This window comes from Andrena cerasifolii, chromosome 1 (assembly GCF_050908995.1).
Source record: "Andrena cerasifolii isolate SP2316 chromosome 1, iyAndCera1_principal, whole genome shotgun sequence".
Taxonomy (NCBI): Eukaryota; Metazoa; Arthropoda; class Insecta; order Hymenoptera; family Andrenidae; genus Andrena; species Andrena cerasifolii.
Window position 1 is genome coordinate 19,083,021 of NC_135118.1, and position 27,919 is coordinate 19,110,939.

Genomic DNA, 27,919 nt, shown 5'->3' on the forward strand with positions numbered 1-27,919 from the left:
CCATTATAAAGGTGAGAAATAAATGAGAATACCGAAGGGAAGGATTAGAAATGAAAATTAAAAGTTATTCTATTTATTATTATTACGTTATCAATCAACAAATTTTTGAATAATTTTAACAATCGGTATAATTAGGAGATTAATTAATAGAATCCCAAGTTAATTTACAACAGACACTGATAGAAGGATAAAGGAAAGAAAAAGGTAGACGTGTTTGTGAATAATATAATATTTAAAACAATTATTTGACACTTAAAAGTTGATCGAATCTGATAATTGGAATGGTCAATTTTCTCGACGATCCATACTGCATATGAAGTTTCATATACCAATAGAAAGAATTATACTCTTACATGACGCACTGCTTCCCTGAAAGTGATTCCCTTAGAATTCATATTGAGAAACGAAGATAAGGATTTTCGCCACTGCACTTCCTGCAAAGATAGCGTTGTGATAGACCTCCATGCTAAGGTCGAGCTCGATTTCCTGAGGACCTGGTATGCTTCGCGTCATCACCAAAACGGCTTGTGTCGGTTCTGGCCTTCTCAGAGCGAAACACGACTCTGTGGCACGTTGCACACCTGGCGGAGCACGGGCCTCCAAGAACGCCATGCTGAACTGTATGGCCGAGCCTGGTAGATGGTATCCTTTCATCTTGAACAGCTCCTCCGGACGGTTGGACGAAATCGGCAGCAGACTCACAAGGGTAATGAAGTTGTAGGAATAATGGGACGGTGACCTAATGCAGGCTGTGTCACTGATACGACAAGGCCATGTTCGCACACATCGGCTGAAATATAAATACTTTACTTTAATATTCGGTCGAAGCAAGTTGATGGAAAAGTAATGAACGAGTACAACATGTATGCACATTCTGCGACGAATAGTTTGAGGTTACTCGATTTTTTTATCTTTTTTATACAGGCTGTTCCACCTAAATCAGGCACCTAAAATCATCTTCTCTATGAGACAAACATTTTTTCATTTGTACATGGTTTAAATGGGTTCAAAGAGCGAATACATGCCAAGGAAAATTTTATTCAATGCCATTTTTCTCTACAATTTTTAAGGTCATCCATGTTCCTTCAGGTGGAAATACACATTTTTAAATGATCTTAGCTTCGATCTTCTGTAACTTTGTTTGTTTCTTTGGTGCATGGTTCAAATCTGGCAACTCAATTTTCACCCACTTTCGCTAATTCAATTGTTTTGAAACTTTGCATGCGTGCGTAGGTTGGATGAAAGTGCAATTTTTTTAAACAAAAAGGTCAAAAATAAAATATATAAAAGTTATGTATAAAAAAAAACCACAAACACTAGAATCTAGAGAAATATAAAAAATAAAAATTCACAAACACTAAAAACTAGAAAAAATATAAAAAAATATATAAATCCACAAACACTAAAAACTAGAAAATAAAAAATATATTAAAAAGAATTTGTGTTAAACGATTTTACTAAAAATGCACTGAAAACTGAAAAATGATTATTTTCGTGTACTACAATTTCGATGGTATTTTCTCACTTTAAATAAAATCGTGGTGCTTTATTAAATTGATTCATATTCTGTTATGAAACATCCCGCGTCACGATTTTATTTAAAGTGAGAAAATCCATCGAAATTGTAGTACAAGAAAATAATTATTTCTTAGTTTATAAAGCATTTTTAGCAAAATTGTTAAACATAAATTTCCTTTTTTCATATATTTCTTTATTCCTCTGTATATTGTAATTGGCGTGGATATACATTTGAATGAGTATAAAGCGTGATCTTAACATGTCCGCGAACTCGAAATTTTAAAATCCAGCTCCCAATGCTTTATTGTATGGTCGATCTACTAAGAGAAGTCTCAGGCTTAATGTATCGACTTCCACCGTAAATAATAATTGCTGCTGATGAAATGAAAACTTAATTTACTGATAAACATGAGTGTCTTTGAAAATTGTTCGAAAAAAATATCCTCGCAGCGTTTTTGCTCGTTGAAATTCTTCAAAATACAGTGAAACATTTTTCATATCGTCGCAACTGGAAAAGAAAACTAGAGTGGCCTAGTTTAAGTGGGACACTCTGTACTTGTGAAATGAAACAACCAGATTGATAAAAAGCGCATTCCGCTCGGAACTAAATTAATGGAAAGTACGACGCTTACTTTTTCCTTTCGTGATCACGATGATATCCTGATGGACAATTTATTCTGTTGCAACGAAAACTACCCCTGGTGTTGTGACAAATCTCGTCGGTTCCTCTGCAGACGAGACCCGCCTTACATTCGTCAATATCTTGAAGAAACAATACAAGATTAATCGTGGTCAAAGAAACGACGAAGTTCGTGTATCGTAATGCCGAGAAATCCAATAGCGATGTAGGTGTAATTTGGGATTTGAGTAATGGCCCAGATCTCTGGGAAGACTAGGTCAAGTACAGATTATACTACGTAATTGCAAGAAACCGGAGGTAGAACGCGCGTTAACAAACGGCTGAAACTGCGAGTATATCGTGTCCATACATTGCTCCTTGCAACTGTTACGTAGCTCTTTGTAAAAAATACATTTTTTTCTATAGAAAATACATAATAATTGACGAAGTCTTACTAGCAGTTAAGTTGAATATACCCAAGCAAGTTTTACACAAATAAATTCATTATGTTTGAAGTTAAAAATCAGTCCTTACAGGTACAAATGGCTATATGTTAATGACCCTGCTGTAGCTGCCAGTTAGAACCGCATTAAAAAATTTTAAATCCGGATTGATGCGGTTTTCTTCCCGTAAATTCCAGACTGAACCCGATGAAATATTTTCTATCGGTTTCAAACCGGATATGCATGTAAAAATCTTGACGGTATGCATCCCGTGAATTATTTGCTCTGCTAATCCGGATCGCGACGGACTCGAAAGAGCTTGTGGCATTTCCAGATTTAGTCCGTAAGATTTTTGATCCGCAATTTCAGATACGAAACTTTACGGGTTTACACAAATGGCAATTCCTGATAGAAATTGATAAATTTCACACATGCAAATCCTGTTTCATCCATCGATCTGGATATCCGCATTGAACCGGATTCGTTTTTGAACTGGCACAAATCACTGCTTGAAAATCCAGGTAGTACCGCATTCAACCAGATAGATCCAGTTCAAAATTCAACGCGGTTCTAACTGGCTGTTCCAGCAGGGGAACCACATATTTCTTATAAAATTACGTTCTATACAGTAACGCCATAGGGATGAAGAACGATTAAAGAACGTTACATAATGTCTTACCAAAAAATTCAACGCAATTATACGACAAATTATAAATCTTATTAAAAATCAAACAAAAGCAACAATAAAGAAATCGTGGATTGACGAGTATGTGTAGTCGAATTAGTAGCGACTCGGCAGCGGGGGGAGTCTTGGCAAGGGTATGCGTACCTTCGCATGTGCGACCGTCAGGGCTAAGCTTGTAACCATCCGGACATTTGCAACCGTAGCTTCCTGGTGTGTTCTCACAAATCCCTATGCAGAGATTATTATTTTTAAACTCCGTGCATTCGTCGATGTCTGTGCACGAACGATTGTCAGGATTGAGCCTGAACCCAGCGTTACAACTGCACCTGTAACTTCCCCAAATGTTCAAACACGTATGCTGGCACAAACCAGGTGTCCGTTGACATTCATTGATGTCCTGCAATTTCAAGCACATACAGCGGTGTAAAAATAATTAATCACTGCCTTGCGGTTTCTTCGTGCGATGGATATTTCGATTATTTAGTCCGAAGCAACAGGATTCGCTACATACTTGACATGCGCCGCCGAAACCCTCGGCGTTTTCAAAGCCACTTTCGCAGATGCATCGATAAGAGCCAGCGGTATTCTCGCATTGACTAGTCGACCCACATAGATTGCCGTAAAGGCTGCACTCGTCAATGTCAACGCAGTCCTTATTCGGTCCATTGACGTGACCAGGTGGACAAACGCAAACGTAACCACCCACCCTGTTCTCGCAGGTTTGATCCGGAGAACACTCGTGGCTGCCATCCGCGCACTCGTCTACGTCCACACAATACTGGCCTGATACTGTATCCAAACTGTATCCATTGCCGCATATCAGTCTCGATACACACCTGAAATTAATGTATTTAAAAATTACTCCAGAACATGTAACTGGCATTGCTATAGCTATTTAAATTCGTTAGACAATTTTGAAGTTTATGTGCAACATATTTCACTAGGTTGCTGGATACAGGGCGGTCCAGTAAGCAGTACCACTGTAATTATTCCTGAAACTAGAGTGTTTACAATTTGAAAGTGGCAAGGTAAAAAGGGAATATTCTGTGATGATAACGATTTTTTCAGGTAATTTCGCTTCCGTTAATGCCAAGCAGTGATATCCACCAACAGTTGTCCCGTAAGAGTGTCTAAAGGTGCGATCCCACGGCGCGTGGCGTATGACTCGGCGAGCCTATAGTCTGATTTTCGAGGGTCGAGACCTGAGGCGGGTCCCTCGGACGGAGCGTGGTTTAAGGAGGAACCAATGGTACGCTAGGGATTGCGTGCGGCGTTGCCACCATTGGTTCCTCCTTAAACCACGCTCCGTCCGAGGGACCCGCCTCAGGCTGTGATGCCAGATCGCGGACGGGTTCCCTCGAGAATTTCCCCCACCTCGCGCACACTACGCCGGAGCAGCGTGTCCGTGAGTTGGACTCCGAAGCGCCGAGCTCACGGACACGCTGCTCCGGCGTAGTGTGCGCGAGGTGGGGGAAATTCTCGAGGGAACCCGTCCCCGATCTGGCATCCCAGGCCTCAGGTCTCAACTCTCGGAAACCAGACTATAGTAGACTCCTCGAATGGATTCAGCGAACTCGATAACGCCGCTAGCCCGAGCTAATCATTCTAGGCGAGTTCATCGCGTAACTCACCGAGCCACGCGCCGTGGGATCGCACCTTTACACTACATTTCGCGAAGGTACGAAAAGAAGCCAATTAGTCAACCAGGTATCAAGCTTGTGTGAGAGTTTATATTACACACTTGTAAGAACCAATTGTGTTGACACAGCGCTGCATCGTCCTGCCACAGGGATTTGGATTTCGCTGACACTCGTCTACGTCTATGCACTTGTTTCCAGGACCAAGCTCAAATCCACGTGGGCAGTTGCGTGGTTCTTGAGGCGTTAACGACGGAGTGGCGGGTGATGCGGTTGTCGTTGTCAATGCCGTAGTGGTTGGCGCTCCAATTCGGGGCTGTGCAACAGGCCCGCGTGGGTTACGGTCGCATCGGTAGGACCCAAGCGTATTCCTGCAATGGTATCCCCCGCCACAGTCGTGAGTACCGAGGAGGCACTCATCGTCGTCTTCGCAGATTTCGGTGGCGGCGTTCAGAGTGTACCCTGTGCCACATGGTAGGAATCGCGTGCATGTGTAGCTTCCTATAGTATTGTCGCACCTCTGCGTCGGTAAACAATCATCTTCCTGCAACAAAACAATTTCGACTGTTCTACTATATGCATTCTAAATGACGAATTTTAGTTTAAAACACCGAGAACTTAAACTTTAATCTTTGGGGATATGTAGAGGATATATAAGTATGTATTACGCAATTTCTTTTTGCTGCCCAAATTCACAAATTCATTGAAAAGAATTTCGCAGCAATCATATTGTTTGTATCTTCGAAGCTAGCACCTTCTCGTGGGCACTATTTTATATCATAAGAAATGTCGGAAGCATTTCAAGCGACAACGCGAATACGAGTACCCTGTAGAAACATGTAAATTCAATTGACACAGTGTGGCGTGAATCCTTTACCTGCATTTGACACTCGTTGATGTCCACGCAAGCCTGCGTCAAATTTTCCCGCCTGAAGCCACCCTTACAGTTACAGGTATAACTTCCTGGTGTATTAACGCACTCCTCGTTGCTGCTGCACGCGCCTTCTACCTCGCGGCATTCGTCGACGTCGACGCAGCCGCGATTCCTGACAAACCTGGTACCGTCCGCGCACTTCTGATTTGCAGACGCTGGCGACGGCGTCGTGGCCGGTTTCCTAGTGATTGGCGCTGGAGGCTTCGAGCAACTGTAACCACCCGGCTGATTATAACAAATCTCACCTTCGCAGGCGTCCAAACCCTCTGCGCATTCGTCTATATCTGTTGGATGCAATAAGTCTGTTATAATAAACATAGTCTTCCACAACGGTCAAAGTCTTTACTCTACGGTCAACGATAATTTCAGTTACAACAGTTATTGCAAATAAACTTTCAAATACACTGACAACCATTATTTCAGTGTTAACCCTTCGACAGTGGCTGGCTTACCAACTGACCATAGGGTGGACACTGGGTACATTTCAACCGAAAATCTAATTTCAGCCATGCGCATCGTAGAATAAGTTTTTATATGAGATTATCATCTTGCTGTAGTCTGGAATCTCTAATTTTTCTTTTATAAAGATGTGATACTGCTAGGTAATAGGTACCTAAGTGACATAAGTATGGGATGGGCCCAAATGAATCCTGTATCAGATAGGCGAGAGTAATAATTGTTACTTACAAGGGAAGATCCCGAACCCGGAAATTCAAAAAATTTTGGAACTTTCTCAATACAGTAATCGCCCGTTATGAGTCCGTCGAACGGGACTGGTGGCGGACTCATAGCGGGTTGCGGACATGGTTCCGCGCGGCCAGTGACTGTGCCGACCCTTCCCTTTCCTCTCGCTCGTTGTCCGGTTCTCTCACTCTCGTCCGCAGGCTTCCAAAAAATGGTGGGGATAGTCGCCGGACTCTCAACGGGCAGAAGAAACGGACTCATAACGGATGGTTACTGTATGTAGGGGATTTTCTCCTGATTACAAGGCAATTTTTGTTTATTGCCCAAATTCACTCTAGGGAGGTGAAATTGGCCCCTGAAAATCCGGTTATTTTCCAATTTTGTGTTATAATTCGTGAAGTGAAAAGTAATTTTTTTACCAAATGATAGATCTAATTAAAAGAAGTAACTTTTGTCTTGAAATTTCTTTTCTACCTCTTACAGATTGCGAGTTAGAAAATAAAATCGAAAAATAGCCGAATCTTTAGGGGTTAATTTCACCCCCGCATTGTGATTATTGGCAACAAAAAAAAAATGCGTTGTACTCAGGAGAAAATTCACTACGTATCCACAAAGTTTCAGAATTTTTTGAATTTTCGGGTTCAGGATCTTCGCTTGTTAGGTATTTCCTAGCAGTATCACATCTTTATAAAACAAATAGAGATTCTAGACTACAGCAAGCTGATAAATAATCTGATATAAAGTATTTACATACACCTAGCACGCTATGTAACAATCTCAAGTATAACTGAGTTAATAGTACAAAAGATAACGAACTATCTACCAAACACTTCCCAAAAATCATTATTACTCAATTTCACCTTCTATTTCAATTATATTTGGAATTAAGATTAATTCTTAGTGGAATTATGACTTTATGTACCATATTTAAAATTTGCACATACGAAATACACAAGAGCAAAACACATTACGAGCAACGTTATGACAGTGCAAGACAAACTAGGACAATATGGCGCGTACAGACTAACGAAACCTAGATCACATGCATATAAACAGCTGACATTAAAGCTGACACATGCGTAGCCATAAAAAAAGTGTAACATCGTATTTCCAGACGTATTACACTTTGCAAGCAAGTAGAAAAACACTTTCAATCACATCCCCCTGAAAGGTTTTATGCAAGTAATAAGAATTAGATTATGAAGGTTGATTTAAAAAATTAATTTTCTTACTTTACCGTTCTCCAAGTTGAAAATATAGAAGCAAACGACATGCTATTAAAATTGGACAGAAATTTAATGATCGTAATAATAATAGTAGATAGTCATCTACGACTTTTTGGTACGGCAAAAGCTGGAATCTCTCAAAGTTTACCTGCGCATCTTCTTAATCGGGGGTGGTATCTATATCCTGAAGGGCAGGCGGGTCTCTGACGCTGGCGTTGTCTGACTGGCGTAGGCCTTTCACACCTAAATAAATTAAACTCGTGGAAAGCTATTGACTTCATCTTCTTTGACAATGTCTTACATAATTGTTAAATAAAACTTCAAGACCCTCTTTAAATATCTACGCGAAACTCTTACAGGAGTTCCGTAATCATATTATGCAGGCTGCAACGTGACTAAACTTTGTTGCTGTATTATTCTGCTCTCCCTGACAATAAAAAAAGGTCATATAAACATAGGTCCGGAAACTCTTCCTTGCCGAGGTATAACTACTTTTTGTTTATATTGAAATTTAACACGAATGCCTAGCACAAATAGAATTATAAGCACTGTTATCATTGCTGTTTAGTTAGAAGTAAATAGTGTAGTAGAGCAAGCTATCCTGACATCGTAGTGAGCGTATGCCGTAGTAAATCAGTCACTTTTGAACGTCATCGATAGTATTTGAAACGTCGATGCGAAGGGTGTATATTCGTTCAGAAGGAAATCATTTCCAGCAATTGCTTTAATTGCGGGGGCAAAAAATCGAAATTTCTGTTCGATTGTTTATGATAGCCACAAGTCTTAGAAGTATTTTAAAAGAGATTTCATTGAAAAATTCAAAAAACTGCGACAGTTACAGCCTACAAACTAACGGACCATCATTGTTTCTGTGCTACCAAAATCCAGTGACTTCTTAATTTTTTTTATGAAAATCTCGAATTTTCACAGACCATATCAGAGGTTTGCGCCGAAATGACACATGTTCTACATACCCTGTAATTTTTTCCAAGTCGATTTGAACCTCAATTCGCTCGCAATCAGCAAAAAATGAAAAGAAAAAAATATTCGAGAAAAACGCATTTAAAGTTTCTGGGCAAAGGCGACGCTATAGGTTGCCGCTTGACGTTTTTAGCCGCCAAATCTACAATTTTGCAAATTTTACTATAAACCAAGCGGCATTTTATTGAGAAAAGATAGTACTTTCGGAAAATGCAATAAAAAATCGATTTTTCGACTGCCTAGTCTCCTTAAAGCCGTTTTTCTCAAAACTCTGTTTCTCAAGACGGCGAACATCGTAACTCGAGAACGGACCGATATTTTTTATTGGAATTTTAACTGAACCTACAAAACACTATTTTCCACAATGTGGAACTCACTCACTAAGATCGCATAAATTTAACAACATTTATCACAGAATTACTGCAGCAAAATCCATCAAAGTTGATATTTGCGGTATAGCTCCTTGAATTTTAATTAAAAAATTTTCAACTGAGTTCCGCATTGTAGATTTTGAGTTAAAGGATACTCATATAGATCGATTTTGCTTTTAGACGAGTCGCTCGATCGGAATCGTGTTCACCACGCGGAGGCGCGCATTACGCAAGCCTTCACTTTGACGACTTGTATATTAATTAATTTTTAATATTTTGTAAACATTCTTACTTGATAATACGCCTTCTATCCCTAAGAAAGTATTTAAACGAGCGAGTAGTTTAAGTTATTACTGGCTCTACAATCTAGCCCAGCAACGACCGTTGATTTTAGCTGTCTAATACCCATGCACCCCGTTAAGTACGATTTAAGCGTCCTTACAATATACCCAAACGAAAAGTGTCAATATCTCGGGGAGGAAGAGTTTCCGGACCTATGTTTCTGTGACTTTTTTTCAACCTTAGGAATAGTAGACTACGGTACTAAAGTTCGGCCACCCACCACGGTTGCACCCTGTACAACGCGATTGGTATAGGAACAGAATTCTGCTACTATACCCACAGGGGCGAATCCAAAATTTTCTTGAGGAGGGGGGGGGGGCGTAGGTCTGAGAAATAAACCAGGAACCTTTCCCGATAATATTTTCCTGCTAAATAAAAAAGTGTTACTTTTTTATATCAATTTATCATATTTTCTCTCACATTGCTAAGTTAAAATAAGTATTTTGCAAATGAAAATAAGTATTTTTCCCTTGAGGGAGGGGCCCCATGCAAGCTCCCCCCACCCCTCTGAATCCGCCACTGTTTACCCATGGAAGAAAGCAAACATTAATTTTCTGCTTCAAGGGGTTGAATTCTTTAAATATACCTGTACGTGCCAAGTAGATTGATGCATTTCTCAGAGAACCTAGAGTCACACTTATATTGGCCAGTACTGCATTCGTCGATATCCTCGCAGCCTCTAGTAGCCAGAGAGTACTCGTACCCAGATTGACAAGAAGGCAGCCTGGTCAAGCATTCGAAGCTGCCGTTTTTATTCACGCAATATTGATGCAATTGCAGCCGACAACTGTGAAGATTCTCCGAGCATTCGTCAATATCGACGCAGCTGCCATTTAAGGAACGCTTGAAGCCGTTGCTACAGGGGAGTATCAGCTCGCAGAAGAAAGAACCATTCGTGTTCACGCATCTGTGAGTGCTCTGAGGACAATCGTGTCTGCCCAGAAGACACTCGTCCACGTCTTGGCAGCCTTTCATCGTCAGACTAAAATACCATCCAGTGGTACAGAGTGGCGAACACTCGTAGCCACCGGGGACATTGTGACATTGCTCGTGGTCCCGGCACCCTGGTCCCGCCACACACTCGTCAACATCCACGCACTCTCTAGTTCTTAAGTCCTTCGTGTATCCACGCTTACAAGGCTCTGAGATTGGAAAACGATTGACCCTCTGAAAAATTAATTTCCGTCCAATCTTTTCCACTGCTCGAATTATTTATTTTTAATACAAAGGCATTGAGATATACATTCTGCCAAGAATGGACCGTTGGGCTTAGTCACTCGCAAAAGTGTCGTAAATTAATTAGTGACTGATTAGTTATTTCGGGTTATTTAGAAGTGGTCGATTAAGTTCACTCAGATTAATAGAATGACCGAGGAATAATTTGATTCGTTATAAGATTTGTATCCAGAAAATCAAAGAGTATTCACAGTTAAATTTTTTGAAAATTGTCAAACGAGAATTCGATCGAGATCTAAATAAGCAGAAACAATGTGTTCAAAGACAATTCTAATGCATGCCATGGAAGTGAATTAATTAAATCTAGTGGTAACTGATGCTATTCTAAGGCGAGTAAATGTTTTCGTTCGTTCATTGGTACCTGTATTTTATTGTTCCTTGCCTCATTGAATGGTTGAATTGTTGTCGTCGTTGCGAACGCTTCGCAGAAATAGGAACCATTCGTGTTAATACAGTAATGAGTTAATAAATTGCAGGAATGCAATCCAAGTGCGCATTCGTTTATATCTTGACATGATTCATCAACATTACTGAAGTAATCAGTACGGTTATGCAGTTGGAAACCAGGTGGACACACTGGAGAACATCTGTAGCCACCCTCAACGTTCACGCAACGTTCAGCGATTCCACAGTTCGAGGAACCATCGATGCACTCGTTGACATCTATGAAAAAAGAAATTTTTATAAAAGTTACGAAATTATTTGTGTATAAAATAACGGTAAAAACAGTTTTAAGAAAAATGCATTTTTAATGCCTCTTAGAATAATTGCAAACTGCATTTCTGGTAATTATAAAGAACAGGGCACACGTCGCCGATTTTGATGACCTTGAAATATATTATCAAGGTCATCGTTCTGAATAACTTTTCCCTGTACATGTTACCTTGATAACATATTCCATCAAAATCGGTGAGGTGAATCCTTTTCTATATATAATTACCGTCTTTTTTTTAGTGACATGCAAATCTTTTGGATAACGATTTTAAATACATTTTTTTAGAATGTTAATTTTTAATACTCTCTCTCTCTTTTACCAATACAGGCTAGACTGCGCTGATCAAAGATGAATCCCGTCTCGCAAATCACCGTTTGATTAGCAACTGGGAAAACAGAATTTGGAGAAATTGCACTTTGTGGTTTGTACCCTCTGCTGTACGAGAAATTGCGACCCTCTTCGTCCTTTTCATACATATCCACACCTTCTTCCTTCAATAGTTCACATCTAATTAAATATATAAGAAATAGTTATTATTAACTCACTATAATTACCTGCTACCGAAGGAATTTGTGGCAAACGAAAATGTTAATAGATGTTCCTCGATGCTTTAATATACTTATACATGCAGGGTGTAATGCTTCAAGAAAGAACATGTCAAAAATATACAATAACATTTTTTCACTTGGAACTTCGTTTTCGAAAAAATGATTCAGTGACTTTTTTAAACAAGCGTGCAATCGACTAAGAATTGGCAGAATAGGTGCATAAATAAACTGTATCCTGATTCAAAAGCCAGTTGAAATTTTAGAATAATTTTTTTTATCGAGCGCAACTTCGTTTTCGAGAAAAACGATTTTGTAAATCCGTGGAATATGTGTGCACTCCGTCGTCAAAACCGATTTCATGGAAAATGAAGCCAGAATTTTACATTCACTATTGCGTTCTACCAATTTATTTCTTAGTTTCCTGTAAACGAACACCAATGTCAAAAAATGTTATTCTACATTTTCGATTTATTTCTTCGTGATGAATCACCTTTTCTCTATTTGTGTTGCCAATAACTGAGTCCTCTGTATATTTATAATGAGAAAATATTTCCAAGATCCCTTATTGCAGGTGAATGGAATTTCAGAAACCTACCTATAACTACCGATTTCATTGACACATCGTTCATCTTCTTCGCAAGAGGCCAAGTGCTCCTTACATTCATCAACATCGACACAGCCTTCCTCAGGATCAATCGACGGCTTGTACCCCGCAAGACAAAGCGACGATTCTGTTCTTTGATCAAGTGAAGCCTGAGGCAAAGAGTAATTCGCAGAATCCACACATTCGTAACTACCTATTGTGTTTTTACAGGTAGTATTCGGCTCCACACAAGGACGACTTGACTCGATGCATTCATCCACGTCTAAAAATACAGATTATTATACAAAGTTTTTGAGAGATTTCCGCAGAACTTTCTCCAAAATATTCTACGCCTAAAAATAGAACGAAAATGTTATATAAATGTAGGCTCATAAATGCTTTATTAAAAAGTTATAACAAAAATATAGAATACGAGGAAAATGCTGTGTCTATTTTTTACATTTTATCTCTAGTCTGCTGGATACAGTGTCCATTTAGACTTTTAGACACTCCGATACGTACAGGGTGTTTCACTAGGGTGGCCTGTATTCCGATTCGACTGAAACTTTTTTATTTTGAAGAATATACTTCTGCGTAGTGGAAAAACCATTGGCATTTAAAAATTTTTGAAAATTTGTAATTTTTAAAGGCGTTGAAAGGGCGAAAAATATAGAGAAAATGTGATTTCAAACTTCAAGTGTCTGAAAAAATGTCATTTTTTGACATTTTTAATGGTATTAGTGGGTTTCATGGCCTTTAATAATCTGGCACTGTTTTTTTTATTTCAGACCATGGTTTAGGTGCTAAACGTTCCACCGTTTTGAATGAATTCCATCTGATTTTCAAACCATTTATCATCTTCGGGAAGAATCGAACATGAGCTTCAAGAGCTTAGTATGAAGATTGTAACAACATACAGGGTGTCCCAAAATTTCGGGATTTCCCGGAACAGGCAATTCCCTGATGCAAAAAGACATCGAAAAGTCTTTTACAGTTTTGTGATCCGAGGCTTCGTTCTCGAGATATTAACAGTTGAATATCAGCGGTTCAAGTTCCGGAGTGCGCAGTTTAAAGCCGAAACAGCTGAGCGCGGGACAGTGGCCGTTCGCGCGCACACGCAGGAGGCACGCGGGGATACAAACCCAAACACACAGTAGAGCCGACCGCGCTGGTTCAAACCGCGAAAATGCGTGCTAAACGTACAGAATAAAAGTTTGTCGTAACTCGCTTATTGTTAGTTTTCGAGAAAGTTGACTTCGAATTTCGGTTAGGTACGCGTACACTGAAGTACAGTTTTAGACGACCTACCCATACTAAGCCCTTATTCTATATTTTTTACATATTTTTCATGTAAAAGTACTAGGTGTAAAAACATGTTTGTCATTATTTCTTTCACATTGTATGTTTGTTATAACTTTTTAAAAAAATGTTTATTACTTAATGTTTATTACTTATTTAATGACAAAGAAGAAGAGAAGTAAGCATACCAGGAAATAGATTTCAATGAAATGTCTAAAGGTATTAGTATATTTTACGTGTAATATTTGAAGGCTTTGAATTAAAGTCATAGCTTAGCAGATTTGTTTTAAACTAGAGTTGATGGTTTCTAAAATGTACGAAGAATATAATAAGTATTACTCACATGCAAGTACGAGTACGACTCATGCTACACGAAGCGCAGTCGTGTGTGGGAATACGCAGGTGAAAATATTCCCAGTAGTTTGATTAATTAGTTAGGATATGAAAGATTGTTTTCAGGTATGAATATATATATTCATGCATGAACAAATGTATCTATATATAGGAAAGAAGTTAGAGATTCGCAAAAGAACATGCATTCATTAGTATTGATAGAATAGATTCAATTTAATTAAGTAATCATTATATTAACGAAATATTTAAAAAAAAATCAGAATTATTTACCAACGCAGGTACCCAAATTGATATTATAAATAAATCCTTTTTCACATTTTACGTCGCATTCATATGCACCTTCAATGTTTCGACAGACTTCCGTGCCTTCGACGCAGCTATGAATACCTTCTGCACATTCGTCCACGTCTAATGACGGATAAAAAGGAAAAACAAAACAGTTTTACAATTTCTCCGCGCAAGCATGTAAAGTGACATTATTAAAATCTTATTTTATTCGGATTTATAACTACATATTGGCACGTGTAACTACTTAGGTATTTAACTTTTAAATGGAAATTTCGAGATTTTATACATCATATAGTTGCTCTTATCGAGAAACAACTTAAATCTTTATTTTAACCATTTATCGTTAATTCTTATGTTTTGCGTTTTACTGCTTAAATCTACCCTTTTATACCATTTATAACTCTAACATAAGTGTACTGTGCGACGTATCCTGCGCTTCAACACAGAGAGAGAGAGAGAGGGGGGGGAGAGAGAAAAAGAGAAAGAGAGAGAGAGAGAGAGAGAGAGAGAGAGAGAGAGACAGAGAGTGATAGTAAGCCGTCCAAAATTTCACAGTCTTCTTGTACCAAGTCGGTGCGTGAATCTATGCTATTGTACGGAAGCAGCAGTTGATACAACCACGTACAAGGAGAGGTTCATAAAAAAAAAATTTTACCTACAAAACTTATTTCTGAATTTTCTTCAGAATTACAAGAAAACGTTTTGATTAAACTAATGTGTACTTGGCTCTTTGGGCCGTGTAACTTTCTTCTGAGAAGTGTTTGCGCATATTCAAAAGAGACGAAGATATTTAAACGTTCCCAATTAATGCCCTACCCTGTATATTATGAAACGAGAATTTTTTTATTACGCCTTCACATAGCCTTGTAGAAATTTCATATCGTTATGCATTTTTATTCGTCTCTACGCTAGAAATTACGTAATAGATACCTTTACATTGTTGTGAGAATTTATCGAATTTAAATCCAGCAGGGCAAGATTTTATTCCTTTCATTTCGAGGCAACTGAAGCTACCTTGTGTATTAACACAAAAGCTTTTGATACCAGGGCATGGTTCAGGTAATATTAGACATTCATCAATATCTGAAAAATTATTCAAACTTAACTATATTTGTAAAACATCGGCACGCTAGCACACCCCGCTACTACTAACTTCAATGCGCGTGTTAATCTCGAAGTAAAGAATTATAAATTATGTACATATAGACTTCAAGGTGTTGCGATTTAATTATCAACTGAAAATCTAACACTACTAAGTTGCAAGAAGGTCGATTTTCCATCGAAATAACTATTGCTACGTATATAAAAAATGAGATTATATAATAGCTAGCTTGCATTTTGAACATTAATTTTGAGGCAAGGTTTATTGATTCGTCCAAATTTATTAATTTCTTTATTGAAAATGCTCCGTTAAATTCGTACCTGAAAATTTGAAATAGGGGAGATCGGGGCTAGTTGATACGCTATTCTGTTTTCAATTTTTTTCATTTTTTATTTGAATTAATTACTTAATAACAAATATGCCAAAATATGCTTTAGTCCTTCCTCTTTAATATATTGCAAATGAAAAGTTGAGAAAATACATACAAAATGAATGAAAAAATGTTATTTGGAAGATCAATTTGTATGTATCAAAACTATTTACTTTTTCTCTATATAAACGAAACCAGTTAAAAAAACGATTGTTAAAATGGAGCTACATATATACGGTGTCGAGATAATTCGTCTGTATTAACTAGCCCCGGTCTCCCCTACTCAGACTAAATATTAAAAAAATAATAATAAAACAATCTCCTCTTTGTGTTTCTACGAAAACTAGCATGGACAAGTGTCGTTCGTGCGTGTATACTATACATTGAAAAAATTACTGCAGGTATTATTTCGTCGAACAAGTTAAACTAAATTGCGTAGATCGTGTAATGAATCAAGCAACTCCATAATTAAAAGAATTTATGCGAAGAGGTCGTGCAAAAATCACGCGAAAAAATCAGGATTTCAACTTTAAATAACCGCTATTTTGTTTTAAATTAATATTTCGGAAATTCCCTTCGTTAATCAGAGGATACATTAATATACTAACGACATCCTTTTTGTTTTTTGATTTCAGATAATCTGCTTCCGAATGGCAGTGCTCGCCGCAAAACCTAATTATGAAAAAGGCTTCTCGCATGTCGGTTGTTACTTTACTAAAAACGTAAATATTTTTCTACGAAAAAATTACCAAATGTTCTTTAAATGTTGCTTATTTAAGTGCATAGAGTTCTGTAAAAAATATACGTTCCCGCTATTTAAAAAAAATCACAAACTTTCGCCTCTTTTCCGCGTGCATAGGTATGACCCCTTAATAACGAGCCGACAAGAGCCGATTGCATCCGAAGCTAACCGAAGTGCCCATGCTGAATCTCTGCCTTTTCCCCTCCAATCCTATGTTTCCCTCGCCTAAAGTGGCGGTTTACGCTCCGTTCATATGTACAGGGTGTCCCAGAATCGAGGGACAATCCGGAGCATGCAAAATCCTGATGCAAGAAGACATCGAAAAGCCCGTCACCGATCCGAGGCTTCGCTCCCGAGATATTAACAGTTGAATATTAACGGTGCCACTTCCGGGCCGCGCAGTTCAAAGTCCGTCAACTCTGGGACACCCGGTATATCTATGTACCCGACACATTCGATTACCCGCGGATCCCCAAATTTTTAACACATACCTGTACAAAGGTTCGTGGTAGGCTCCCATTCGTACCCAGGTGGGCAATCTTCGTAAGGTAGATTTTTCAGAAGATCTTTCGATGTGCATAAATAAGATCCTATAGTATTTTCACAGCGACCAGGGCACAATCCTTTTTCTGTGCACTCGTTCACGTCTAAGCAGTGGGGTACACAATGCCAAAAGTAACCATGGACACAAGCGAATGCGCAACGCAACATCACGAGGATTTAACGCTCAACGACAACGCTTTCTTCGTTTAAGCAAATACAAAATAAGCTCAAAGACAGATTTCAATGGTACGAGAGAAACTGAAACTTTTAGCGACATTGAAAGTCCTTGGCCATAAAGAGGAAATAAATATAAGCAGTTTAAATAAGTGAGCGACTTAAGGCGAATGTCCCAATTTCTGCTGATTTAAGAGGTAACTCGTCATAAAGAGGGTGTAAAAAATTTGTTTGCGATGAAAATTTGCATAGTAATTGATTCATTCTTTAATAATAAATCAACCGATTCAAAAGCTATTTAAGAAAGTTATTTCAGGGTGTTTAACTATTAGTAATTTGTAATTAAATATAAAGCTTTAAATGTCCGTATCTCTGCTCACATAATATGTTGCCTTTTCAGGTTAAAATAAGTTACATCTTTTATGGAGATGTTTTATAACACAACAATAAAGCATAAAATAATGATAGACAAAAAATAAAATGCCTTCGAGTAGAAATAGGGGTTACAGCATATATTGAATTGTGAGGTTGCTAAAATTTTGACGAGTAGAAATGCGGACACGACGGTGATTCACTTGACCCTAAACCTAATCACCTGTTTTTTAATTTAAAAAAATTAAAAATAGTAAAAAAATCTACATCCAAAGCACAATGCGGTACCTGTTTTTGTTATTAAATAAGAACTTTTACTGCAAAAACTATTTTCCGCCCAATTCCGCTTTTCACTCGCGTAAATGTTCAAATAATTTAGAATTATTTTGTTGTAACTACAGTACAAACTTGACGCTTATAATAATAAGAAGAAATACGAAATCAGCAGAAATGGGGACGTGAGCAGAAACTGGGACATTCACCTTATACGAAATTCAATTCCGTGAAGTCCGGCAAAATGCACGATTTATACTCTGATTAACATGCAGTATGTACATACAGTGTGGTACATTTCCAGACAATTGACAAAAATATTTCATCTACAGTAAAAAAGATTTTTCTTTCTTACAAATGTTCGAAGTGAATCTGTGGTTGTTATTTCATACATCCAATTTACATTTCGTACTCACCGTCGCAAACCTGATTGGTGGCGTTATAGCGATAACCAACTGGACAAAGGGCCGACAAGTCACTTTCCTCCTTTGGCACAGTGGTTTTCTTTTCCGAGGACTTTGGAATGCAAGAACGTTTATCATCCGCCAGGGCGTAGCCAGGGTTGCAACTGCACGTTATTGCATCTCCGCTGTCCGTGCAACGTTGCTCGCATGGGTTAGTCTGTTTGCATCTAAACAACATAGTGCGCAGAAATATACTATGTACAAGAAAGTTAATATTTCAGAAGAATTATTATATTGTACTTAAGAAATCAGTAATCTAGTATTCGATATTTAATATTGCTAATTGGTAAGTAATAATAATAATATAAAGAAGAATTCATATACAGGGCGTATTATTGTGTGTGGTGCAATCGCGAAGGGAATGATTGTACCTGCATGGAAAAGAAAGAATTTGCAAATGAGCCTTCAATTTAAACAAAAAAAGTGGATGCCAAAATCAGTCAGATCGTGAAATATTTTTATAATTGCTGTGTAGTTACAAAAATATTGTGTACTGTTCAAAAGTCAATGAACCTATATGTGGAATTTCAGAACAATCCACTCAGTAGTTAATTCTTTATAAATTCCTGAACATACAAATGTTTCTCCGGCCACCGAAGGTGAAACCCCTTCTAACCTTAGAACATCTACTAATCTCTTTCGATATGCACGTTTTACTAGCGATTAGTAAAATTTACGTATACAGCTTTAAATTTGTTATTTAGTGAATTTTATTTTTTATCAGTATTTTCAACAATTTTATTTTTGCTACAGTTGTTTTCTTTTTTCATATTCTTAATCTTAATGTACAATTCGAAATCATGTTTGACAAATTTTATCCAGTAAAAAATAGACAAGAAAATGAAAATAAAACACCGGTAGTAGCATTTCTGGTCGAGCAAAAAAGTGGGGGTAGAGCAGTCATTCTTATACAGAGGTGTTTGACATGAACATAAACATTACGTTTAGTATTTTAGGATTAAATTCAACTTTTGGAGAGAATTTTTGGAGAGAACGTTTGCAAAAAAAATCCCCCCAAAATTAATTCCTTTATATCCACCCTTGAAAATTGATCAGCAATTTCGAAAAAAATATATGTGGTAGAGCTAAAAAGTACCTACTAGGTGCATTTACGAAACATTGAAACATCTTAAGTAGTTGCTGAGAAAAAAAATGGTAAAGTTTAGGGTTGTTACCCCATATCATCCTAGCGAAAGGGGGTAGAGATCTGAAATTTCTCTCAGTGGTTTTTTAGGTAAAGAGCATTATTTGGTACACATAAATACTAAAATTGGTGCTGGGACCATTTTCCCTATGCTTACCCAGCTAGACCCTTAGTATTCTAGGGTTAAATTCAACTTTTGGAGAGAATGTGGGGAGAACGAATGAGGTGTGAACAAGGGTGTGCTCGATATTATTGTAACGATAGATAGGAAAGAGTGTGGAGTGAGAGTTGGTGTAAGAGAGCGAATTAAAAAATAATCATAGGCTCCAGTTTGTAGAAAATAAAACGACAGTTTAAAACTAGGCAAACATACCTATCACTTGGCAGGTCTTGTGTGCAAGTTTTTCCATCTTGCTGTAGGACAAAGCCCTCGCGACACTTGCAATAATAAGATCCTGGTGTGGGAACACAAATGTCAGAGCATAATAACCCTTTCATGAGTTGGCAGATGTCATCTAACGCTGAAATTTAATATCTTCTGTAAACTCAGTCGCGTCAATATTATTGATCGTAATTTCATAACATAGCAAAATAATTTAAGTTAAAAGGTAATTGACTGCTAATTGACAACAATAAAAAAATTCATACTTATTTTACGAAAAACCCCTCTCTATTACCCGAAGATAAGTTTTTTTTCTAATTAACGACCTCATATTTTTTATCAACATTTCCCTAATTTGAGGGATGAGTCTAGATGTCGAACGATGACGTTCTATAAAATATTTCGCGCCAATACGCATTTTCCTTAAACGACTAAGATCAACAGGTATGTAAAAAATTGAAATTGTTTACAAGGAAGTGTCTTGGGCAGTTACGAATACCAGTTGCTTCATAAGCTTAGAAGGCTTAGGTCTGATACCCGCCACGATTAAATTTTCTTGCAATATCTATAAACGTCTTACTGACGTCTTTTAAAGAACTGCATTGGACCTAATCCAGACCTGACGAAGACAAGACGTCCTTTACACTGGGTATTGCGTGACCAATTAAAAAATGCAATACCGACTTGACTGACTCGTCTTTGCCACAATTTTATAACTGCAATATAAAATAAGTGTTTCATAACTTACGAGGCGTAGGAATTGATGGCGAATTAGATGTCGAATCCAACTCAGACGTCGTCTGATCCGAGGTAGAAGGCGTCAAAGAAGAAAAAGAGGACGATGATGAAATTTCGGTGCTCTCACTAGGCGAAGTCGCGTTTGTAAAGTCTGAGGTAAACGTTGTTGTGGTACTCGGTGACGCTTCGTGACAGCACTCCAAAAACGCAGGGTCCCATGGAATTCCAAAGGTAAATTTCTTGAAAGCGCATCCTTGACCCATGGATCCAGTTAATATACCTAGAATCGTGTTGAAGCAAAATGTAGATATCTTTTCAACAACTGGACGGTCAGAAATCTTTTTGTAGACGTAATTATTTACGAAAGCATTCGCCACAAAATCTATTAAAATTAAACATTGGAAAATATTAGAGATGTACCGACTATCCGGCCACTTTTGTAATCGGCAACTAGACGATTTCTTGGGGGCCGATTAATCGGCTAGTCGGCCAAAACCCTAGTCGGTACATCTCTAAAAAATGTCTTATTCATTTTTTGTTTTATGTACTCATTGCCCTCAATAACGTTGTAATTTATGAGGTTTTCTTGCAAATAAATTGTAATGCATTATTTTATTTCAACAGGGGTGACCACTTGAAAATTTAAAGTTACGTTTTCAAGAACAACGACGCAACGCAAAAGAGAATGTAAAATATAGGGTTGATTTGATATTCTGTTGAACTTTTTGGTGCGGATGCTATCTGTGACCCTTAATCTGGCAAGATGCAAAATTAGAGTCAATTTCAGTAATTTACGTAATCAGTATTCAACTATTAGTCAAATGCAAATTTTGAACTGCTTCTGCTATAAAATCTACAGTTTTTGAATTATGCCGCTATCAGTGCTAAGCAGCGATACTTAATTTACGGTTACCTAATTTACAGCCTTCGCAGCAGTCGCGGTGGTAATCGCCGGGCCCCGTGCGTCTGGCTTTCGTGCCCGTAACGCATGCTAAACCAGCGCGTGCATCCGATTTTCCTTTCTCGCACTGTCGCTCGTGATACGCCCTCACGCAACAAATGTCCACAGCCTCCAAGCAAAGCCCTTGCTCTACTGTCGGCACTCCAGTCACTGGGCCCGAGAACTTTTCGCAACCGAGCCCTTCCATGGCCCACGAAGTACCGAGGCCGCAACATTTCTCAAACTGTGCTTCCATCCTGGCCTCGACCAATACCTTTCCTGTAGAACGAACATAAGCGGCAATAGAATTTTTTTCCAACATATAGGAGTGTTTCGACATCATTAGTCTCGGATAAAATATTTCCTCTCGTACAGTCGAATCTTCATTTCGCAGTGTTTGATAATAATGAGTTTAGTTGCGAGAGGTTTTAGTTTTTAACCGACTTCAAAAAGGAGGAGGTTATAGATTCGACCCGTGTATTCTTTTCTTTCTTTTTATGTTTGTCCCCGCATAACTCCTCAGCAAATGACCGATTTCGATGATCTTTTTTTTTTTCGAAAGAGGGCGATGAACCGGTGGTCCCATCCTACACTGCATCAATGGCCAATTCTGGTTAATAATAAAGACTATTGTCACCTAATTATTATTATGTTATGTACGTACACGCATACCTCCTAAGCATGGTATATATATTTATTTATTTTTTATTTTTTGTCTTTTTAGTTATATATATATACTAAAAAGTCGTAAATTATTTTTTACTTTTTGCTGCATTATATATATATATATATTTTTATTAATTTTTTTATTTTTTGTCTTTTTAGTGTATATATATATATATAAAATATATATACTAAAAAGACAAAATATAAAAAAATAAATAAATAAATATATATATATATATATATATATATATATAGTATTCATAATACCATGTAGAGATAGTAAAAAACGGACAATCTTCATCAATCCGTTGACTTGTAAAAAAATCCACCAAATGTACACATTTTCCGAGGGTTCAAACGTGTATACCCCCTTAACGTAGCTTTTGGTTGGAAACGGTTCCATAAGAATGTATTGAAGCTAATTTTTTTAAAATAGCATAGCATAGCATAGCATAGCATAGCATAGCATAGCATAGCATAGCATAGCATAGCATAGCATAGCATAGCATAGCATCGCATCGCATAGCATAGCATAGCATAGCATAGCATAGCATAGCATATCATAGCATAGCATAGCATAGCATAGCATAGCATAGCATAGCATAGCATAGCATAGCATAGCATAGCATAGCATAGCATAGCTTAGCATAGCATAGCATAGCAAGGCACAGCACAGCACAGCACAGCATAGCACAGCATAGCACAGCATAGCACAGCATAGCACAGCATAGCACAGCATAGCACAGCATAGCACAGCATAGCATAGCTTAGCTTCCCGATGGATTGCCGGCTTAACCGTTTATTTCTCCTCTCGATGATTGCCATAAGCCCTTATAGGTATAGCCATAGATCCGTTTCTTTTACATCCCGTATGGTATCCTCGATTTAATGGGTTAAATCTTAATATTTCGTTAGAAAAGATAGGATGAGAAACTTGTTTATTTTAGGTCCAGCGAAATTTGTTTAATTTGTACGCGAACTTTCTTGTCTACTTTAACCCCAGTAGAAGCTTGTAAAAGTAAAGCCATGGTCATATGGAGCACACAGTGTCCTTCCTACAGCTTATTTCTCTTTCGTAGCTTTTGTTATTTTTCAATACGTAGAGAAGGGAAAGGAATGGAGGAAAATTATAACAAATTAGTGACGTCCTTCGCTTGGGGTACCAGTAGTAAACCTGTGACATAGAGTTATCTCTTATTTGCATAACATTTTTATAAACTCCCGGCAGAATTTACGTCCACTGTGAAATCCTTCCTGAGAATGCAGCGATAAGAAGAACAGTTTCAAACAAGCATGCTTGTAACAATTTCTATGGCTACGATACTACATATACTTATAATTAGACTAACATATGGCCTTTATTGTCCTAGTATACTGTGTGTTATTCTTTCAAATATCGTTATGAGTAATTAAATACAAAGGACTGTGAAAGCTGTTGACGCACTATTCAAGCTATCTTCGTTTGTGTTTCATTCATGCCGCGAAGTATCTAATCACTTAGAAGTTCTTAGAATTATACATATTATACGACACAGAACGATTTGATTCCATTGTATCGTTAAACGATTTCAATCGTATAAATCGCATCAATTAAATCTTTCTACACTCCGCTGCTTTTACTGGCCAGTTAGAATATAAGTCTCAGCATTCGAAGTATCGTTTGTAAAGGATAGCCCAATAATTATTTGTAATTTGTGTTTCATTTTATATAAGGCACGAAAGGAGTGAAGTGTCTAACATTTTGAGTATACAATTACCTATGTATCCACTTGGTTTTTCATAAAACTTATTTGACTATAAAACATTCCATAAAATATAATATTTAATACGCAGTTTTCTTAAATACGTTTCCTTCTCTACAGAATTAGAAAATAGCCAAAATGAGGTAGTACTTGTATTACCATTGTACTTCCATTAAACAAATGATACGGCAATTGAATTTTCGACTGGTTAAGTTGAAGGTCGAATTACTTTTCCATGAAATTAGCGCTTGTGTGTTTGTGGAAGTGATTGTGCAACAGTGTTTAAATAGAAGTTACTATAAATCAATAGGGAGTACTGACGTCGAGTAGTTAAAATGAAACGCATGATTTGTTCAGTGATAAGAATGAAACGAGCACGTACGCATCGTTGTTTTGTTAGAAACCTGCGCACCCCTTTCCAACATATTCAGTGGAACTAAAGTGTGGTCGAGTTTGTAACTTCGAATTTATTTTCAGCTAGCAATTTATTTATCTATTAGCAGTGTATTTCTGCTTTGTCTTATAACAAAAATAAAACAAAATTTATTTATAATAGACACAGTTTCGTGAATCTGATCTAATGATCTTACGGTAGGTACACGTATTTACGTACTGATTCAGGGTGTAAGTCGCCGAATATGTTCTTTGTCACTCGTGACAAGAATACAATAACGAGGAACACATTTCGCAGATGACTCTGAAGGACTATCGTTGACTACTTGTTTAATTGTGCTACCGAAATCCTTCTATCCAAATGTCATTTTGCTACCCCTTCCATTATCTACAAATTTGCAATTATGATTGTTAAAGGGACCTTCCGGTCTAGAGCCCAAAAAAATAGGTGATTTTTGTGGCCCAAATTCTTCCCTGAAATAAAAAAAACCAAGGTTTTTCTTATTTCTAGTATAATTACATTGTCGAATGCTACGAATAAACTTTGAATATTTGAGTATTCGAATGTTATTATTCGAATACTATTCGAATGTTATTATTCGAATACCATTCGAATGGTATTATTCTAATAATATTCGAATGTTATTATTCGAATAACATTCGAATGTTATAATTCGAATACTATTCGAATGTTATAATTCGAATACTATTCGAATACTATTCGAATACTATTCGAATACATCAGTATAGGTGTGAAGTGGGTCAAAATTAGCTTACAAGATTTCACCCTGACAAATGAACCTAAAGAACTTGATTTATAATTCACACCATACTATTCGAATACCTAAATATTCGAATAGTATTCGAATACCTAAATATTCGAATAGTATTCGAATACCTAAATATTCGAATAGTATTCGAATACTTGGATATTCGAATTATATTCGCCAAATAATTGAGCAACTGAAGGATTCGAATATTCGAATACCGAAAAATTCGACAAATAGCCCTAGTACTAAATACGTTACGTTATGAATTATTTCTTATAAAGTGATTTTAATACTCCATTCGAAGTGTTCAAGATAGCAAATGTAAGGCATACAGGGAGAGCTCTCGATCATGGAACTCCTTCCACTAATCGATTCCATTTTTTCTTTGGCCTTACTATACCCCGTTGCAAGCCTGAATGATATACATAATTTACGGTACCTGCACAAGTCCAAGAAAATCGCTGCGCTCTCATCAACATCAATGACAAACTTTGAATTGCTATTGAAGCTAATCGCAATAAAAGTCACTCTAAGTATGTCATCAGAATAATGAAAAAAAAACAAAGATTGTATTTTGATGTATCATTTAGTAACACGTTATAACATTAGCTGCTGTTTACCACTTTTCTATTTTTCATGCCGGTATCGGGAGATTTTCAATAATTATTATAATACCACAAATAAGGGAGAAAATCTTTTTCGGTAAAGTGAAATATCACAATGAGAAGATCATTTTTCTCAAAGCTACCACTTTCTAACTTCCATGGTCATCAATGTTTCTTTTAAGTAGAACTACGTTTCTTCTTAATACTTACAGCGGCAGAGAAAAATATTTAACAATAACAAATCAGTCATATACATCTAAATATACCCAAATATATTTCATTATAGTTCTGATTTTTTCAGGTGAGTATCTTTTTATTATAAATGAAGAATCTTATTGTTTAATGTATGCTCAATTTTTCATACTAGCGTAAACGTATGAATATTTTCTCTCACTAATTTCTATGTCCCAATACGATATTTCTTTGATATTTTGCAATGAGTCGTCAATCTAGTGAAATACATATTCCTGAAAATTTATTTATTTTTCAACCACTTATTGTTGGTTGAAATTACGTGGTCGCGGCTTACGGATACTTTTCACTGGCACTGCGTGTTATAAACAAAGTAAGAAAAACTGCAACCACACATGCATATTTATATGCTATTTACATATAAGTACACGCCTATGTACGTCGCGAGAACATGAATATCTGAAATCTGCTGACATCTAATGGAGCGATATAATTACTGTGTACGCTGTGTTTTCTTTATATGAAATGTTTCTTGATGCTTTTCAGTAAGCTTTTAAGTGTTCACTAACTATTAGGGAAATGCATATACGGTTTCATATAAAGATAATTACTGGATGACCGTGAGAAGTTGCAAAGGATGTCCTTGGAAAAGAAAATTTCCCGTGATCTTCTCATAAGTTTAAAAACAACGGGGATGTTTAATTGCACACCTTCGGATGCCCCACCCTATATAAACAGCCGAGTAATTCGTATCTATATCACAGAAACTTTACAGCTCAAAATATTTTCACTTCAAAGTTAAACAAACATTCTTTTTCAGGGCAGAAGTTGCGCATAAAAGCCCAATCTCCCCGGACAATTATTCCGAGGAAATTACTTGTGTCTTTTGTTAAAAAATAAGAATTTTAATATCTGACTGACCGGACCCTACTACCCCTAGATTTTCCTCGAAACGTTCGCTAACGCGTAACTACAGGGTTCTAAGAATTAATTACAATTACATTCGCGTTACTTCTCGAGCACAACTCGACTGTCTTTAATATCTCAGGAACAATTATTATTTCAGCATTCGTTACTAAATACTAAACCGTTAATTATTTTCAAATTCCTCGTCTCGAAGACTCAGCGCAACTTCGCATCTAACAAGTGTGCGCTATCCTCAATTGCTAGTTCGGAGAAAACGGTTCACCTACCGCACGTGCGAGGAACGTTTAAAATTTGAGCAACGAGTTCGCCGAATTACTATCCAACTGTCGATTAGCGAATAATATTGAGAGACAGTACCTTGCCTCCAAGGGACGAACTGCTCCAACTGAACAGCCAGAAGCAGCAGGAAAAGGGCGCGTGGATCGGTAGGTCGAATCATCTTCCTTCCTCGATCGCCGTGGTCAATCTGTCGAATGTTCCTCGCGAATGTCACACTCGGCCCTCGCGATACTTATTCCCGTGTGAGATGGTTTCTGTAGTTTCGCCGACCTCGTGGATCGGTAACGCAAATCGCTTCGCGTCTCTATTCTGTCGCTTGCGCTCCGGCCGAGCGCTCAGCGTGCATTGAAACGTTTAGTTAGCCGGCACCTCGGTTTTCTTCTCTGCACCTTTCTATGCGCATCTCGTTTCTCCTCTTCCAGCATAGAATTCGCTCCCTCGTCGCTCCTAAACGTGCGCGCGCACGCATACTAGAGCGATCTTAGCGATGGCACTGATCCGAGACTTGTCGAGCCTTTGGATAAACTGTGAATGAAATGAATGGGCCCCGAGTTATTATTCCGCACGTTTACCACTTATCGATAAATCGTAGAATTCTACACTGTTCGTTCGGTAGGCGGGCTTGGGTCTGAAGAATT

At 37.6% G+C, this 27,919-nt stretch overlaps 1 protein-coding gene across 4 annotated transcripts; it reads right to left on the reverse strand.

Annotated features, from left to right (window-relative positions):
• Positions 1 to 211: 211 nt before the first annotated feature.
• Positions 212 to 27,661, reverse strand: LOC143368830 (uncharacterized). 4 transcript variants are annotated; one of them, XM_076811953.1, is made up of 19 exons: positions 27,355 to 27,661; positions 21,681 to 21,981; positions 20,778 to 21,047; positions 20,021 to 20,168; positions 18,456 to 18,670; positions 17,169 to 17,324; positions 15,394 to 15,546; positions 14,446 to 14,583; positions 12,535 to 12,805; positions 11,711 to 11,898; positions 11,038 to 11,339; positions 10,027 to 10,607; positions 7,895 to 7,989; positions 5,780 to 6,120; positions 5,007 to 5,446; positions 3,777 to 4,101; positions 3,410 to 3,662; positions 2,151 to 2,280; positions 212 to 790 (listed from the first exon to the last, which is right to left on the reverse strand). In XM_076811953.1, exons 1-19 carry the CDS (start codon positions 27,439 to 27,441, stop codon positions 385 to 387), a joined length of 4,800 nt encoding a protein of 1,599 aa, XP_076668068.1. In that variant the 5' UTR covers positions 27,442 to 27,661; the 3' UTR covers positions 212 to 384. The 4 variants fall into 4 exon arrangements, with proteins under 4 accessions (XP_076668068.1, XP_076668059.1, XP_076668078.1 ...); XM_076811944.1 differs by having other exon boundaries at positions 21,681 to 21,986; positions 27,360 to 27,660; XM_076811963.1 differs by lacking the exon at positions 15,394 to 15,546 and having other exon boundaries at positions 21,681 to 21,986; positions 27,360 to 27,659.
• Between the last annotated feature and the right edge of the window lie 258 nt (positions 27,662 to 27,919).

Bases quoted from the DNA above. Each gene is read 5' to 3' on its own strand.
- LOC143368830 (XM_076811953.1), bottom strand. From the start codon at position 27,441: ATGATTCGACCTACCGATCCACGCGCCCTTTTCCTGCTGCTTCTGGCT. The intron at 18,671-20,020 runs GTATGTTTGCCT...TATGTTGTTTAG, and splicing joins CAAGACCTGCCAAGTGATAG to ATGCAAACAGACTAACCCAT. The intron at 11,899-12,534 runs GTAGGTTTCTGA...ATATTTAATTAG, and splicing joins AATGAAATCGGTAGTTATAG to ATGTGAACTATTGAAGGAAG.